A 17,323-nucleotide genomic window follows, 5' to 3' on the forward strand; every position below is an offset into this window, starting at 1 on the left:
GGTGCTGCTGCGTCCTTCCGTTGCAAATGAAGTGGGCTGAGCAGTGTGAGAAGCAGCTGCAGTGCCTACACGAAACATCCACGTGTGAAATAACAGTAACCCCCACATCCCAGAAACCACAGCACACAGCAGCCCAACACAGAGTTCAGTATTACAATGTATTATTATATGCAAAACTCACCATTTACAAAACGAAGTACAAAGATGTGCCAGGGGCTTCAGATACATGGCAAACCGACAACACCGCTACAGGTCTCTCTAGGTACAACACACCACGACATTGTTCAGTCATCTGCCCCATGCTTACACTGCTCACACCAGACTGGGGACAGCCCCATGTCCCTCTGAAAAAAGAGTAGCTCTGACTGATTGCAGTAGGGTTCAAAGTGCTACCCACAGCATGAGCAATCTTGGACGGCCCTACAGAACACCCACATTTCATACCCACTCTATCTTTGCATAGGCAGGACTGACTTTCACATCTCACCCGCTAACAGAAACCACTAAATGCTACAACACAGCCTTCCGTCCAGGACACACTACACAAAGTAGTTAGTGTTCTCCTTCACCTCACTGACAGACTTACTCCTCTGCTAACACAAATAGTGTCTGGGATAGCTGCTGTCAAACCCCCTTGCTCTTCTGTGACACTGCTTACGGAAAAGTTCCTTAGTGACCTCCATTGCTTATTTTCTGCAAGGAGCCTGAACCAGCAGACTAGAACTTTTGAATCCTAAAATCAGGTTCTCTACATTCATTCTCTGCTCCTTCTCTACATCCTTTTCTTTCACTTTCCTCTTCCAACCCCCTAGTTCTGTCTACAAGACTGCACATGAATAATAATCCAAATAACAGCACATCAAGCTCAGATAAAGGCACTGGAATCACCAGCACCCAAGTTAAGGTCTTCTTACAGATAACAAGTTCCATAACAACTTTCCTGTAATAGGAAAAGAGAAACCACAAAGGCCTTTAATGCAATACTCTAAAACCAGCAAGAAATTTATTCTTGTATATTAAATGTTAAAAAGATCACATGCATAATTATAGAATACTTTGTAGTTAAAAAAATACTTCAAAACCAACAACCCAACCCTGACAGTTTACCTGCAACTGCTATAAAATTTCTATTTTATATAATATATAAAAACATGGCCATTTTTCTGTAGTTTAAAAAAGGAAGGAAAAAAACAACACAAAATTAGGAGAGGATGCAATCATCCAGTAATGATGAGTTAACTGATGCCCTGCATCGGACAGACTTCTCAAACTCCAGCTGGTAAAACCGAGCTCCTACCAGCCACTTTACTGAAATATTTGTCTAGCATACATACATATTTAAATCAAAATTACATTTGGCTAAAGGATGAGTGTAAGAAAATAGACTTTTTTCTTTTTTTGCTACAGCAAAAAACGACCTGCAGAGGGCCACAGAGTAATACAGGCTTCAACAGAGTCTGGCACCAGAACTTCAGCTTCCTTGGGCTGCTTACTCAAACACGCTGGTGGCAGGTAACTGGCCATGGGAATGGTTTACGTGGAGGCTGTGTAAGCAGTGCTAGAAGTGTCTGTGTGTGTTTTATTGGGCATTCATGGTTTAGGGCCTGTTCTAGCTCCTAAGGAGATCTTTTTTCATCAGTTAAGGAACAGAAGTTAAATGCCAAGCTGCTGGTTTAAGCTGAGTCCTCACTGTTTGGGAAGATGGCACCATACGAGTCGCTGTTAATGCGCTTGTAGACAAAGTGGAACACTTGGGGCTGCGGGCGGCTGTGCAACTCTGCCTTGATTTTCTGAGGGTAGGTGTCCTCTGTCAGTTGCTGCCAGGTGTCATCCACAAAAAGAAACAGGCTGTACTCTTCTGGATTGTCCACTTTAAACTTTTCAGCACAAAGCTGGCACACATCCTCGGTGGTGATATACGGCCTTACTAGTAAGGTCTTTCCTGTGCATCCACTGTTAAATTCCTGGAATGCAACACGAAGGTAGTTCTGTGGAATGAGAAAACAGGCATCAGAGACTCAAGAAACCAAAACTCACCCTCAGAGAACTGAAGAGTCAGCAACAAACAGCAGGCCTCTCCACCTTCTAGTTGTGAAATGCACACCAGTGGCCCTCCCTGTGAACTGTCCTGCGGCAAGCCCATGGTGGACATATTAAAAATTCATAAGCCAACAGTCTCCCTTCCTTAGCTTAGCAGCTGCTGCAGCCAGTCCAGTCACCAAGATGCTCAGAGGGCTGCAGCAGCTCTGCTATGAGGACAGGCTGAGAGAGTTGGGGCTCTGCAGCCTGGAAAAGAGAAGGCTTCCAGGAGACCTTGGAGTGGCCTTCCAGGATCTGCAGGGGGCTACAGGAAGGCTGGGAGAGACTACTGACAAGGTCTTATAATGACAGGATAAGGGGTAATGGGTTTAAACTGGCAGAGGGGAGACTGAAAGTGGATGCTAGGAAGAAGTTGTTTGCAGTGAGGGTGGTGAGACACTGGCACAAGTTGTCCAGAGAGGTTGTGGCTGCTCCCTGCCTGGAGGTGTTTAAGGCCAGGCTGGATGAGGCCTTGAGTGACCTGTTCTAGTGGGAGGTGTCCCTGGCTGAGCTTTGAGGTCCCTTCCAGCCTAAACCATTCTATGATTCCATTGTATGGTAATTAAAAGCAAATGTACACAGCCTTAAAGCCACCTGGAAAAGAGCAGTGGGTTTTAACAGGGCTCGATGTTTGGCCCTGCTAAGAAACAAAATGTTGCAAAGCAAAATAGATATCTAGAGCAGCACACCCTGGAGATGCTGCTGCCATTGCTGGGTCAACACTACAGAACAGAAGCTTCACAAAAGGGAAAAAGAAGAAAGAATGTTAAAGAGCCTCTGCCAGCAGCACGGTGTTGCTCACAAGCTGCTGCATGCTAAACTGTCTGTGCTTGTACACTGTGGTATGCAGAAGATAATCCATCACCACTTAGGGCACTTTCATCGTGTTAACTGGTGGCAATTTGTGTCTGAGCCTGATGCAACCAAGCTTCATATGAGAGCATTTTTAATTAAGGCTTAAAGGCATGCAGAAAGAAAAATTACCCTCCAAAACAAGAGTCAATTTGTAAGATTTTGAGGCAAAAATTGAACCTATTTTCTGTTCAAACCGATGGATGACTACAGCTGTGGTAAGATGTACAAATTCTAAGTGTAACCTACATGAAATTCTGGTCTGCCTTTCAAAAAGCATTTACAAAGTGAAACAAACAGGAACAACTGGGGGGGGGAAAAAACACAAACACACCAAGCCAAAAACAACCCCACACAGTCAGCTGACAAAACAAAACACCCACAAAAAAGCTGGACACATGGAACAAAGCAGCCTGCTACCATGTACTTTTAAACAAGAAAAGACAATTAACTGTTATTAAAGAGTAAAACCCACTAACATTAAAGGAGGTAGAGAAAAACTGACAGCGAGTAGGACCTGTCTGCTGGCTAAGCTGGTACCTATGCATGCTGAATAAATTGCCTTCTAAATCACAGTGGTAAAAACTGACATTTCATAAAGCCAAGCTGTTAAAAGTTAAGACTGAGAAGAACCTTGCCATGATGCACGTCCCACTCTTGTCTTTAGTAACGTAGTTTTGATAGCTTGTAGGCTGAAACAATGAAGCTCTGCAACAGATCTTAAACAACTGAGACTGAACCTCACTGATTAGGACTAATCCTTTTTATTTTGCTTAGTATGATTTAAAAATCAGCCCTAGATAAAGCAAAAGAGACTAAAGTTTTAATTTCCAGTCTAGTCAGCACACAGATTCACAGGCTGCACTGAGTTGGAAGGGACCAAGGTCACTTTGTCCAACTGCCCTGCAGACAGCAGGGCCACCTCCGACTGTATCAGGCTGCAGGGGCCACTTCAAGTCTGATTGTAAATGTCTCCAGGCACAGAAGGCCCTGTGCATGAGCTATAAGGTGGAAAGGATTGCTTTAAGGAGAGGCAAACACCTGTTGAGTCATATACAGACTATCAAAATTATTTATGCAGTTATACTTCATCATCATCACAATGTATTTTTTGCTTCTCCATCCTTTTGAGGGAAGGAGAATGAAGGCCTTCTAAGGTCCAAATAGAAGCATGAGACTACATCCCAGAGAGGCAATGACTGCATCCTGGTTCAGTGTGAGACAGGGGAGTTGAGCTGAAGTTGTGTTACACGTGGAAAGGTGGTGAAAGGTGCTTCATCTCAGATTGCAGGATGTGGAGAAAGAAGGTGAAAAGCTGCAGGGAATGCTTGGCTGCCTCGAAGCGCTGTGACCTTACTGATTCAAGGCTGTCTCTTAAGAGACAACAGAAGGAGCACACTGGACACACTCGGTGCCAGCTCTTCCCTCATCCCCTACACCTTCCTGCACCCAGTAGGCACCCAGCTGTATAGTTGCCTTGGATGAAGTTCTTTGCTGAGGAAGGGAGGGTGAAATGGAGTACAAGATCCTGCTGAAAATCTTCTGTCATTTAGTCAGCCAGCAGAAATTCCAAGTGATGAATTCTCCCTATGAAATCCATAGTGTTTTGCTAGAAAGAGCTACCTGAATCTGACACCTAAGCACAGGGAGCAGAACATTAAATGGATCTGAGGAAGGTGGACTAGCTTTGTGCTCTCTGCATAGTTTGGAATTTCTCTTAAACAGTCCTCTTCCTCCCAAAAGAGGCAAAGTGTGGAAGATTGCTTCTTTTCCCAACTCCTTCCTGTTCTGTGGTGTAGTAGTTTACATGGACACAGATAAAGCCTCACCTGAAAGATTTCACTATCTCTTGATGACCCCACACCTCCTAACTACATCCTATCTAACTGATGGTTGTCATTGGCCTGTCAGCTTTGTGTTGTGGGATGAACTGCAAACAGCTGAACACAAAGGACTAAGTTCTTCTCGGTTCTAACAGCCTTCTTGCTTCAGTCCACAAACTGATGAACAGACAATCAACAGCATACCATACAAGAGACATGCAGGCTTGGATTTAAAAGATGAAGTAATCTTGACTGGCTTGTTAGTCTTCAGTTGAAGTTACTGCCCTACTCTGAAAGAGCAGTGAGAAATTGAGGGGAGAGAAAAAAAAACACAAACATGAAGACATCCATAGTGCAGAACTCTACCTCTTTCTTAAACTTTAAAACTGTACCAAACTTTTGCTCCACCTCTCCTCTCTATACCTGCTGTATGCCACCATTAGCTACTGGGGAGCTGTGCTGCTTTATACCACTGGAAACCTGCATTTGTTCTTTCTAATAGTAAAGCACACAGAGAAGCTGAGTCTAAGATATGATTCAGTTTCTCCTTGCTCTATATGACTTAAATAGAAGGATTCAAAAGCTCCACTACTTAGGCTTTTCTTCAGACCATCCTAACAACACTATTGTAGAGCATAAAGACTTCAAAACCAAGGCAGACTTACCAACAACACTGTCAGCACTGTTTCACTCCACTTACCTTGTGGCCTTAAGAGCATCATTACAAATCATACCTCTCAAATGGAGATTTCCAACAAAAACCCCATAAAACATCCCCTCCTTTGTTGGATTTTTTTTTTTGTCACCTGAAAATCATCAACTGAAGGTATCGTCCTGTTAGTTGTTCTCCTCTTGTGCCACTGCCGGAGAGTATCTCTGGTTTCTGAGCTCAGCAGTCGAGCAGCCTGCTCCTCCTGGAAGTTCTTGATCAGTGAAAGTGCTCCATAAGCACTCGTCAAGTAGTAGCCTCCTGTGAAGCACCCCAAGGAAAAGCTTTTCAGAGCGGTCACAAACATCAGGCTGGGTCCAGCTGGTCACAGTCAGAAGTACAAACGCTAATATTTTTTTCACAGAACAGTTTGGTTTGAAAGGGACCTTAAAGATCATCTAGTTCCAAGCCCCCCACCACGGGCAGGGACACCTTCCACTAGCCCAGGTTGCTCAAGGCCTCATCCAGTCTGGCCTTGAACACCTCCAGGGAGGGGCCAGCCACAGCCTCCCTGGGCAGCCTGTGCCAGTGTCTCACTGCAGCTGTGTGTCTCACAGTTTAATTAAATCCTGTGGCCCTATAAACACTCTCAAGGTATTTTCTGGCACAGATGGATAACCACATTTGGTAGTTGCAAAGTACACCTGCAGAGTGTATGCTTGCCTGACAGCCTCCCCTCCTTTGCTGAAAGCATCATATGGCCTCCTAAGGTAGCAGATTCCCAGCTCACTCAGCATGTGCTCTGCCAGCTAACCTGATTTCTCTTGGTTTAGGAAGGAAATAATCATGGGATTCTCTTGTTACGCTTCTGACATTGCTGACTTCAGGACTCCCTCTGAAAGGATTTCTACTCAACTGCTATGAGGAAGAATCCTCCTTCCCCTACTCCTTCACTTGATTCTAATACACATAAATAGGTTACCTTCTCCATGCAGCAGAGATGGATCCAGCAACTCCATCATGTATTCAATTTCAGTATCCAGCTCCAGCATATCACACTGGGCTAGTACATAGGTCAACACAGGCAAGAAGTCATCAGCTCCATACAGCCTCCCTGGGTGGAAGGAAACACAGTGACAGACAAGCCACATCCTTACACCAGTTCTAGCGTTTAGAAGGAAAAACTCATAGTGCTGAGGGAAGGCAGCAGAATGTTTGCACTACTGTAGAGCTTCCTGTTACCAACAGAGAGAGAGCATCATATGACACTCATGGAACAGGAGACCAACTTCTATCAAGATAAACCTGATGATGCCCTCCCTGAGGCATGCAACAAAATGTAAAGACTGAGTTCACCTTGGTGTCAGCTCAGCTGGTGAAGTCACAAAAGGCTGCGATACCAGTCTGGCCTGACCTCCACCTGCACTTCATCACTGGGTAAGAGATGATGAATAGACATTCTCTTTATTCATGTGGAGACAACAGCCACTTTCTAGAAGGATCCAGCCACAAATAGCAGTTTCTGAGTCTGTATACCAGCAGAAGAGCCTGAGTATAAAAGCCTCCTGAAGACCCAGCTCAGTTTATTATTGTTATTGTACTTTCTGAACAGTTTAAGTGCAAGGTGGCCAGACCTCTGCATCTTACCAAACTGTTCATCACAGAACTGGTGTGATGGTGACTTAAAGCCACCAAGAGCAGGAGCTAACTTGAACTTCTTTAAACTTCAGGTGACTGAAGGGCTGATGTCTGAATTCACACCAGCTAAGACACAACACTATTTTCTGGCTAAAAGTACTTCAGAAATCAGACATCCCAACAGCTGCTGGCTCAGTGCCATGGTTTACAAACTTCACATGGCAAAACAAGGCAATCCAAGGAGCATTTGCCACATCTTAGCCCAAGGCCTTTAGGATAACAGTTAACTGCCAGTAACCCCTCGATATTTTGCTTTACCTTATTCAATGTGGTAACACAGCACGGAGAAAACAGTCAACAGCATTTCAAGGCCAAGATTCCCATTGCTATTTTAAAATGCAGAGTTTACACAAGAATAAGCAGCTGGGCAGAAGCTTGGACCCAACTTTGCAAAAGTGTCTGAGGCAAAAGAGTCACAAGCTGTCACCATTCATCTCAAGTCTCATGGGTAGGCATCTTGATCAGCACCAGACCCACCTAAACAGTCAATGCTCACTTAGAAAACTGTCAGACACCTGCAGCTGCTTATAGGGAAAAAACCAAACCCACAGTAACAGCATCTCCCACTGCCACCAGGGGCTGGCTCATGATAAGGCAACAGAGTTGCACCTGTGAATTCAGTGTCACCCAGCAAAGCATTTCAGTTGTGCCACTGACTTGGCAGGTCTAAGCTGGTCTGTAGTCCCATTTTATTATCTAGGTTTCAAGGTCATGTTTAGATGTTACTGATGTTCCAAAATCATGGAAAAGTGCCCAGGTGAGACTATTCAGAGGCACAGCAAGCCAGAAACACTGGAGCAGAAGCTGCTTCCCTCCACCCATTTACACAGAGCACCTGTAGCTGTCATACTGCACATGCAACTGAGTTAGTAGAGCTAAATACTGGGTGTTGCCTCTATCACCATCTCCAGAAACGCACGTGCTTAGAATTAGTGTCTAACCCAAGGCTCACAGGACATCCTTTCTGACAGGCAGCTTCTAAAGGCTACACAAATAAGCAAAGCTCTTGGTTTTCTGGTTTGTACTTTTTTTAGGCTGCTCTGCAGCACTGCTCCACACTGATTTTGTAAGACGTGCTGCCAGATTCATCAGAGGTACCAGGAAAGAAGCAGAGAGGCAGAATCCTTCTCAGAAGGGCAATGACATGCTAGGAGTGCTCCAGGACAAGGAGAGAGATCTGCAGGATCAAGCAGTCTGATTTCCTCTCCCCAAAGACTACCCCAGGTTTGGAACATCAGTGAACTTGAGTCCTGAGTAGCACCATACCTGAGTTATTCTCCATGACAGTGTAGATCAGTTTGCAGACTCTCAGTAGCAGCATGACTTTCTTTTCAGGTGAATACATTTTCTGCATGGTCATGAACTTGACTTTAATCTTTTCAACGTCTACAAAGTCTGGCGTTGGAACAAACACTCCCAGTTCCTGAGGATTCCTCTGCCGCACCAACTGCAGGTTTTCCTTCAGCTGCTTCCAAGAACCATCTGCAGTATGAAACTCTTTCAGCATCGCTTCAATGTGGCACTTCAGTGGCTTCAGAATGCACTTGTGCATGGCCTTCTCCAGGACAACATCTGTAAGGAGCAAACAGAAGTCCAGTTGACTTCCTCCTCTAGAGCCGAGCCAGTATTGATAGAACCACTCCCAAAAGAGATCCCAGGGCAAACCCTACTTGCTAAAGCTTATTTATTAGACAAGCTGAGCTTCCAGATGTTTGTTAAAAAGAACCCAAAAGGCAGAGCAGAATTCACATTCCATTGTCTTTTTTTGGCAATGTGTGGAATATGAAAACAAAGAAACACAAAACAAACAAGCAAACAAGAAAAAAAACACAGAGTACAAGCCTTTGAGAGAGAAAAAAGAAAGAAGGGGGAACCAGAAAAAAGAAAAAGGGGAAGGAAGAAGAGGAAAAAAGAAAAAGATAAAAGAAGAAAAGAAAAAAGAAAAAGAGGAAGGAAGAAAGGAAAAAAGAAAAAGAGGAAGGAAGAAAAGAAAAAAGAAAAAGAGGAAGGAAGAAAAGAAAAAAGAAGAGAGAAATGAAAAAAAATAGGGGGGAAAGAAAGGGGGGGAAGAAATAAAAAGGGAAAAAAAAAAAAAGGAAGGAAAAAAAGGAGAAAAAACCCAACACCCACCCACGACCCAAAACTGTGTCTCCAGTGAACTTTTTCCTTTTGCTGTCTCGCAGTCTCCAAATTTTATTTCCCTGTGAGCTTAGAGCTTCTGTCAAAGTTAGAGCGAAACAGAGCCGTATTTCTGTCTGCCTTGGCACGAGAGCCCAGCGCCTCTGCATAGTTTCCACCAGGAATTACACTTCAAACAAGGTCCCCAAAAACTTGGCTCAGCTTTGTCAGGATCTTTACCAGGCTGGACAGATTATGGGCTTTAAACTAGAAATGAAAACCAAGCTGTGTTTGTCCAGCTTCAGATTTCATCATGCAAGCTTATAGACAGCTTTGTCATCAAGTCTGAAGCTCTCGGTTTGGCAACAGCCTGCACATGGCACAGCAACCACTAACTGTGGGGCTTATTTTATTCTTGTTCTACTCAAGGTTCTCTTCAACAGTCACTCTTCAAAGCGTGGATCATGGCAGCAGAGAAAGCTCTTTGCTGAAACCTTTTCTCTGCACACCTTGACTTCATAAGCTGATTTCCTCTCCCACTCAGTGTCTCTATGCCAACACAGCTTTACATTAGTAATTAGCTCACATCAATTGTCTGTACCACGGTGAACTCCCACTAGCACAGGAGAAACTGGAGACCCTTCAGCCTGGTCCCTGCACAAACACCCCGACGGTGGGGCAGGACCAGAGCCCACAGCAGGCAGCGGCACTGGGAGCACATAAAGGCAGGGCAAAGAGCGGGGCAAGGAGAAACTGTGTCACTGCTGGACCACACAAGCTAGCAGTGGACACCCCTGCCACCAGTGGTGACTCGAAGCTTCATTCAACTCATGCCTTGCCAGGTTCTCTGCCTGTTCTTAGGTGGTTGTTTTAGATCAGCCTCCTTTCTTGCCCTCCTGTTACATTACAGATTGCTGAGCGCTCCGTCACTGTCAGTCCAAGGGCGCTGAGGATCTCTGCTGACTTCTTTACCATTTAGTGAGCCTCTGGTAACCAAAAGTGACAGTGGCCACACTTTACAGAGAGGAAGCATGCCATGAAGGAGCACTCAGCCTGGGGCAGGAGTTAGGAAAAGTCAGTACACTTCTGTGGCTGATCCCCTATGGGCACCAGTCTGGATCTGCTTCGCCTGCTGTCTGTAGAACCAGCACAGAGGGAGCTGCAGCAGCAGTCCCTCCCCAGAGGCTGTAGGAACTGGATGCTGCTGGAATTAAACACTCCCCCGCAGAGTCCCAGTCCTTGGTTGGGGCTTGTTATCTACAAGTGAGAAGTGGAAGCCTCAAGTCCTCTGCCCTCAACCCTTACTAGGTTAGTGCCACTTCTGCAGCTTCCCACACGGATGAATGGTGAGGAAGTGTCTTCCGTAGCTGCAATTCATCAAGGCTCCAAAAGCAGTGCCTGGGAATTGCCTTGAAATCTACTCAATCACACTCCACGATTTCTCCAGGAAGTTAAATGGATTTGAACCAGCACAGAGGAGGAGAGCAGCTAACCCTCACAGGTCTGCTCAAAGCTGGGGTCCAAGTACCTGTTGCTGGAGGCTGTTCCTAGTGGTTTCTCTGCTGTTAATGCCATCAGGTCAGACAATTTCACAAAGCAGCGATGATATTACAGCTAACAGGAGGCAAAGGAAATCACAGAAGGAAGGGACCTCTGAAGATCAAGTCCAATCCCTCTGCAGAGCAGGATCACCTAAAGCAGATCACAGAGGAACACATCCAGGCGGGCCCTGAAAGTCTCCAGAGACAGAGACTCCACCACCCCACTGGACAGCCAGTTCTAGTGCTCTGCCACCCCCAAAGTGAAGAAGTTCCTTCCTATGTCCCAAGTTTATGCCTATTGCCTCTTGTCCTGTCACTGGGCACCCCTGGGAAGAGTCTGGCCCCATCTTCCTGACACTCATCCCTTAAATATTTGTAAGCATTAATAAGATCCTCCTTCAGCCTCCTCTTCCCCAGGCTACACAGACCCAGTTCTCTCAGCCTTTCCTCATAGGAGAGATGCTCCAGGCCCCTACACAGAAGCCATGTGGCTGTGATTCCAAAGAGATCCTAACTGCCTCTGTTTGGTAGAGGTAGACAGAGGGAAACTGTTATTCTAGTGCAGCACATTTGGACAGAACAAGTCAGCAAAAGAGGGCAGTGACTAACATATGAGACTGTGTCTCAGGTTTGTTGTTGTTGATTAAAAGAAACACCAAAATAACCCAAAACCCACACAACAAAAAAACCCCAAACAAACAACAAACCACCCCAAGACAACACGGCCTTTTCCTCTCCCCTGTAAAAAGTCTTGGCACAGACACAAGAACCAGGGAGGTTCTCAAATTCAGGAGGGACAAACTTTAGCAAGCTAGGAGGCCAACAACACAGCAAGAACAGTAAGGACTGGGCTTTATGTTCTGCAAAAGCACATATACTAATTAATAGAAAACCTATGTAATTATTAATCATAATTACTGAAGCCTGAAAGGACAGTGGTTCTTGTGGTGTGGGTCTTAGACCAATATTTGGACACCTGCTAAGAATGTCTGGCATCAATCATTCAGCTGTTTGCCCTTTCTTCTGAACTACTGCAGTGGCCCCTTGCAGAGAAAGGTGTTTCAGGATAGATCCCACGTCAGCAGCAGCACTCACTGTTGCACTTCTAATGGCCACAACAGGCAGAGGAGGCGCTCCCAGGCAAATCTGTGAATCACAGAATCCTAGAACGGCTCAGGCTGGGAGGAACCTCAGAGATCATCTACTCTAACCTCCCCACCATGGGCAGGGACACATCACAAGTAGACTTGGCTGCTCAAGGCTTCATCCAGCCTGGCCCTGAATACCCCCAGAGAGAAGGTATCCACAGCCTCCTTGGGCAGCCTATTCCAGAGTCTCACCACTGTCATACTAAGATCCAGTCTAAACCTACTCTCCCTCAGTTTAAAGCCATTCCCCCTTGTCCCATTGCTAGACACCCTTATGAGAAAGTCCCTCTGCAGCCTGCCTGTAGGATCCCTCCAGGCACTGGCAGCTCTAGCTTCCCCCCCCCCCCCCCCGAGTCTCCTCTTTTCCACGCTGAACAACCCCAGCTGCCCAGTGGGTGCCTATTGCCATAGCAGAGGCGCTCCAGCACTTGCATCATCTTTGTGGCCCATCCCTGGACTCACCCCAGGAGCTGTGTCTGTCTTATGCTGGGGGCACCAGAACTGCACACGGTATTTGAGGTGGGGTCTCACAAGAGCAGAGTAAAGGGGAACTGAGGATTGATTATTTGCATTAACATTCTGTATAATTCTCAAATCCAAAACTGGCATCAAAAATTCCAGCTTGCTTCAGCATATGCAAAAGGCTTCTAAGTACCCTCCTCCCAGGGTGCTTAATCCTCCAAACCCCAAAGCGACACTCTCCAGATTGGTACTCTGTGACACTGGGTGTCACTTGAGCTGAGCTCCAGCTCGTGCTCCTGCAGTGATACCCATAATTAGCCTCTTGCCTCAAAATGGGAACTGGAAGTGCTTGGATAAATGAACTGGAAGGCCAGCCAGCTAGTTTCGTTGTGACTTGTGGAAACACATCTGCATCCTGTGCTGACAAGCTGTTTTGTTTTGCTGCAAACCACACAAGTCTGCATCTACAGAAGACAACACATTACTCATCGCAGTGTCCTTAGGCAGCCCCTCTGCACGCCTCGCCGCCCGGAGCCGCAGGCGTGCACCTTCTGCAGGCTGAGCTCCGCCCAGATTAGGCACCAAAGCCTAGCCCTGGACTGACACACCAGCCGTGTTCATCGCCTACCGGGGCCAAAGTGTCGCCCGGTAAAAGGACGGCTCAGTAGAGGCTAAGCAAGACTGATAACCATGGCAGAAAGGCAGGGTCCTGCTCAGCTACCAGTGTCTGGGAGGCTAAAAGCAGAAGGCAGGAAGGTGCAGGACATTTGGCTGTGCTGCGTTTGCTTTTGGATTTCCCTAATGTCTCATATGATGTTCTGCAGCCTGGAGAAAAGAAGGAGTTGAGGAGACCTTATAGTGGCCTTCCAGCGTCTGAAGAGGGCTTACAGCAGGGCTGGGGAGGGACTATTGACAAGGTCTGGGAATGACAGGATGAGGAGGAATGGGTTAGAACTGGCAGAGGAGAGATATAAACTAGGTGTTACGCAGAAGTTGTTTGCAGTGAGGGTGGTGAGACACTGGCACAGGTTGCCCAGGGAGGTTGTGGCTGCTCTATCCCTGGAGGTGTTCAAGGCCAGGTTAGATAAGACCTTGAGTGACCTGTTCCAGTGGGAGGTGTCCCTGCCTATGGTGGGCGGTTGCAACTGGCTGAGCTTTGAGGTCACTTCCAACCTAAACCCTTCTATGATGACAGACTGGCATGAGTGATAGAGATCTATTTCTAAGCAGCTCATGACAGGATAGCCAAGTATCCAACTCCTGGTGGATGCCTACAGTGACACATGCCTAGTCCATGGTGCAGACAAGGGCATCCCCTCCAAAGGAGACAGACTTGAAAATAAGACCTCACAGAAGCCATGTTCCTTGATAATCAGCACAGTCCTTAAAGCAGAGGTAGGAGTGAGGTGGGTGATGTATAGGCAGTGCTGGCAGAAGCTGAGCAAGTATAGAATAAAGGTCTGTAGGGCAAAGCTGTCCTCATTTTACCTACACAAAGCACAACAATGAATCACAGTCTGCGCTACACTTGTCTTGCTTTCACCACCTGTGTTTTAATTAAAAGTCACAGTCTAGCTGTGTGGTAAACTTGTTCTATTAAAGAACAAGTAATAAAGCAGTAGGCAAAGCAAATCAAGGCATAGTCTGGATAAGAAGAACCCAATCTTCTGCCTCTGCTCAGTGCTTTTACTACTGCTTCTTACTTTCCCCTATCCCCCTGTTCCCACAGTGAGAAGAGGAGCAGCAGGGGAATGTTGGCTGGCCCCAGCGCAGTGAGGGAAGACACAAGCATGTCCTGGGTTAGGGTGGGTCCCTCCCCCAGTAGAGTAAGCTCACCACAACACGGATATTTTTGGAAAGTCAGGGAAGATGAAGTTGTATTTCTTACAGTGTAAGTATAACAGTATAAAGAGAGATAAACTACTAGAGAGAAAAATATAATCACCTCAGGGAAGATGGGGAAGGGTCAAGCGGCGGAGAAGCAGCAAAAGCAGCAGCAGCCAAAACAGCAGTGGGGGAAGATAGCAGCAGGTGCAGCTCAAGTAGCAGAAGCCAGCAAGGGGAAAGAACAAGCTGTGCTTCTAGACATAAAGCTCCTGATGCTCCAGTGAACTTACATTAACTTATCCATTGTTGCCATTATATGGCCTATCCCTGGAATGTTCCTCTCTTCCCCATGTCTGAGCTAGAAAACGGCCACAAAAAGGAAAGGGGGACAGACACCAAAGCAAGTGTAGGAGCACCCACAAAGTAAGGTAGTGCTGCAGACCTGCCAACATGAGGTTTTGAAGAATGATTGGGGAGTAATGGGGAGCAGGTTGTAGACAGAGAGAGCAGAGCAGGCTGCATCTTTTTACATAGCAGGCTTCAGCTTTTGAAGTCCCCTAAGCCTATTCCACACAGCTCTGCTGTAAGCAAACAAGGAAAGGATTGTCTTGCTGGAATTACCAAAAGGTGGGTGCATGAACGGGTGCATAGAACACTGCACTGAGGCTCTGATTCACAGATTCACCCAATGGTTTGGGTTGGAAGGGGCCCTGGAGGTCACCTAGTTCCAACACCCCTGCCACAGGCAGAGACACCTTCCACTAGCCCAGGTTGCTCAAGGACTCATCCAACCTGGCCTTGAACACCTCCAGGAAGGGAACATCCATGACCTTCCCTGGGCCACCTGTGCCAGTGTCTCACCACTCTCACTGTAAATAATTTCTTTCTAATATCTCGTCCAAATCTGTCCTCCTCCAGCTTCAATCCATTCCCTCTCACCCTATCTCTACAAGCCCTTGCAAAAAGTCCTTGCCTTGCCTTCTTGCAAGCCCCCTTCAGGTACTGAAAGGCCGCTATAATGTGTCTCCAGAACCTCCTCTCCAGACTGAACAGACTAAACTCTCTCATACACCTCTCCCCATAGCAGAGGTGCTCTAATCATCTTCATTCCTTCCTCTAGATCCACTCCAGCAGTTCTGTGTTCCTCTTATGCTGGGGGCATCAGAACTGGACGCAGTACTGCAGAGGTGGTCTCAGCAGAGCAGAGGGGCAGAATGTGAAGCAACAGGCAGTATTGCTTAAGCACCCTCCCACACAATCAGTTAATTCCTTACTGACAACATTTATATGAGCCATTTCTCTGGCTAGGCCTGGATTTAGGCATTGAGACTGAGGCTGTCCAGGTGTTAGATCCTGCCTGCTGAGCATCTGGCAAAGCTGCGTCAGTCAACTTCTTTCTGTTCACAGCCAGGAAAAGAAGAAACACAAACAAAACCTCTCCAGTATTTACTATTCAGGCAGCTGTGGGCTATGAGGGCCTCCTCTGACTAGTCCAGATACACATCCACTCTGTGAAGACATATGGAGGTGTGGATGGCCTGTAAAAAACCCTGTATTCATCCTTAACCTATAGACCCCCAAGAGCTTCTGCATGCTATCCTAGCACTGGGAATCCTGTGGCATCAGGGAGGGTTAACAGCCTACAGTGCTAAGATTAGGAGGCGCCTGTCAGAAATAACTAGAAACCCTGGTGCACATTCTCCCAATGATTTGGCCCAAGAGAAACAATTTGATATGTCTCCTGGCTGGGACACTTGAAAAGATCTCCACAGAAAGATGATGCTGGCAAGAGTCTGGGAAGTCTATGAGACAGTTCTACAAGAAAAGCTACAACATCACAGATGGCACTGAGTTGGTAGGGAACCCCCCAGAGGTCATCTTGTCCAAACCTCTTGTAGTCAGCAGGGACACCTCCAACTGCATCAGGCTGCCTAGGAACACATCAGGTCTGATCTTGAAGGTCCCCAGGAACAGGGCTTCAACCACATCGCTGGGCAACCTGTGCCAGTATTTCACCACTCTCATTGTCAAGAACTTCCTCCTCATGTCCAACCTAAATCTCCCCTGCTCCACTTTCAAATCACTGCCCCTCACCCTCCCTATCACTCCAAGCCTTCTAAACAGTCCTTCCCCAGCCTTCCTGTAGGTCTCTTTCAGACACTGAAATGTAGCTGTAAGGTCTCCCTGGAGCCTTCTCCCCTCCAGGCTGAACAGCCTCAATTCTTTCAGCCTGTCTTTTTAGGATTGGTTCTCCAGCCATCTTTGTGGCCCCCTCTGGACTTGCTCTAGCAGGTCTATGTCTCTCTTGTGTTGTGAGTCCCATAACTGGACACAGTAGTCGAAGTGAGATCATTACACAGATGCCGAACACCAAGCACTTCACTAAGCTGAGCGAGTGCTGCCCCAACACGCATGGAAATCCAGGAGACAACAGCAGGATAAGGTGAAGTTTGGCTGCCCTAGAGGAGGCATCTGGCTCTGCTGCATGGAGAGAGAGGTGAAAATTGGTTACGCCTCCTCTCCACATATGACACCCCAGTCCAGGGAGCAAAGAGGCCCAAAGGTTTTCTGTTGCAGGCTCCCTCTTTGTCCCACCAGCAGCAAGGCCCAAGACACAGCATGAAGCTGCTGTTACATGCTTGTACCTGGCAGTGCTCTTTTTGCATGTCCCTGGCTGCTGCAGCCCACTCTACCACGGTGGTCATCAGGCCAAAGCAGAGCCCCTGAGCTCAGAATCTGACTTGCCACCTGGGAGGGTACACAGCAGGCAGAAAGGAGAAGTTTTCCCAGCAGCAGGCATCTGGCCCTAGGCTGACACATGGAGAGGAAAAACCTGCACCACGGAAGCGTGAGCTGACAAGAGAGGATGAAGAACTACCCAAAGTTAAAATCCTTGCTGAAACAGTCAAGCAGACCTGCAGAAAACAGGGAGGGCTAACATCATAAAAAGTTCTCTATAGGGATGACTAAATCTTGCTGTTACATAGTTATCTGCTTAGATCAGCAACATCTGATGCTCCTGATGCACTGTGGTTGTCTGCAGGCTCCAGCCATAGGCAGCAGATGATTCAAAAGCAAGTTCTTCCTTTGTCTAAACTATCCCGCTTTGGAAACTAATTGCATTTA

General features: G+C 46.8%; 2 protein-coding genes across 6 annotated transcripts in view; one reads left to right on the forward strand and one right to left on the reverse strand.

Moving 5' to 3' along the window:
• Window positions 1-17,323, forward strand: part of LOC135177059 (cysteine-rich venom protein kaouthin-2-like) — a 216,639-nt gene that overhangs the window by 103,833 nt on the left and 95,483 nt on the right. The gene's annotated exons all lie outside the window — the stretch shown is intronic.
• RIN2 (Ras and Rab interactor 2) overlaps window positions 140-17,323 on the reverse strand; it is an 80,081-nt gene continuing 62,897 nt past the window's right edge. For all 5 annotated transcript variants that reach the window (XM_064146718.1, XM_064146719.1, XM_064146716.1 and 2 more), the window contains 4 exons: window positions 8,368-8,673; window positions 6,386-6,517; window positions 5,561-5,724; window positions 140-1,988 (listed from right to left, as the gene is read on the reverse strand). In XM_064146718.1, the coding sequence (XP_064002788.1) occupies window positions 1,674-1,988; window positions 5,561-5,724; window positions 6,386-6,517; window positions 8,368-8,673 (917 nt within the window). In that variant the 3' untranslated portion in view covers window positions 140-1,673. The remainder of the gene's footprint in view (window positions 1,989-5,560; window positions 5,725-6,385; window positions 6,518-8,367; window positions 8,674-17,323) is intronic.

The sequence above is a fragment of the Pogoniulus pusillus genome, chromosome 7, assembly GCF_015220805.1.
Source record: "Pogoniulus pusillus isolate bPogPus1 chromosome 7, bPogPus1.pri, whole genome shotgun sequence".
Taxonomy (NCBI): domain Eukaryota; kingdom Metazoa; phylum Chordata; class Aves; order Piciformes; family Lybiidae; genus Pogoniulus; species Pogoniulus pusillus.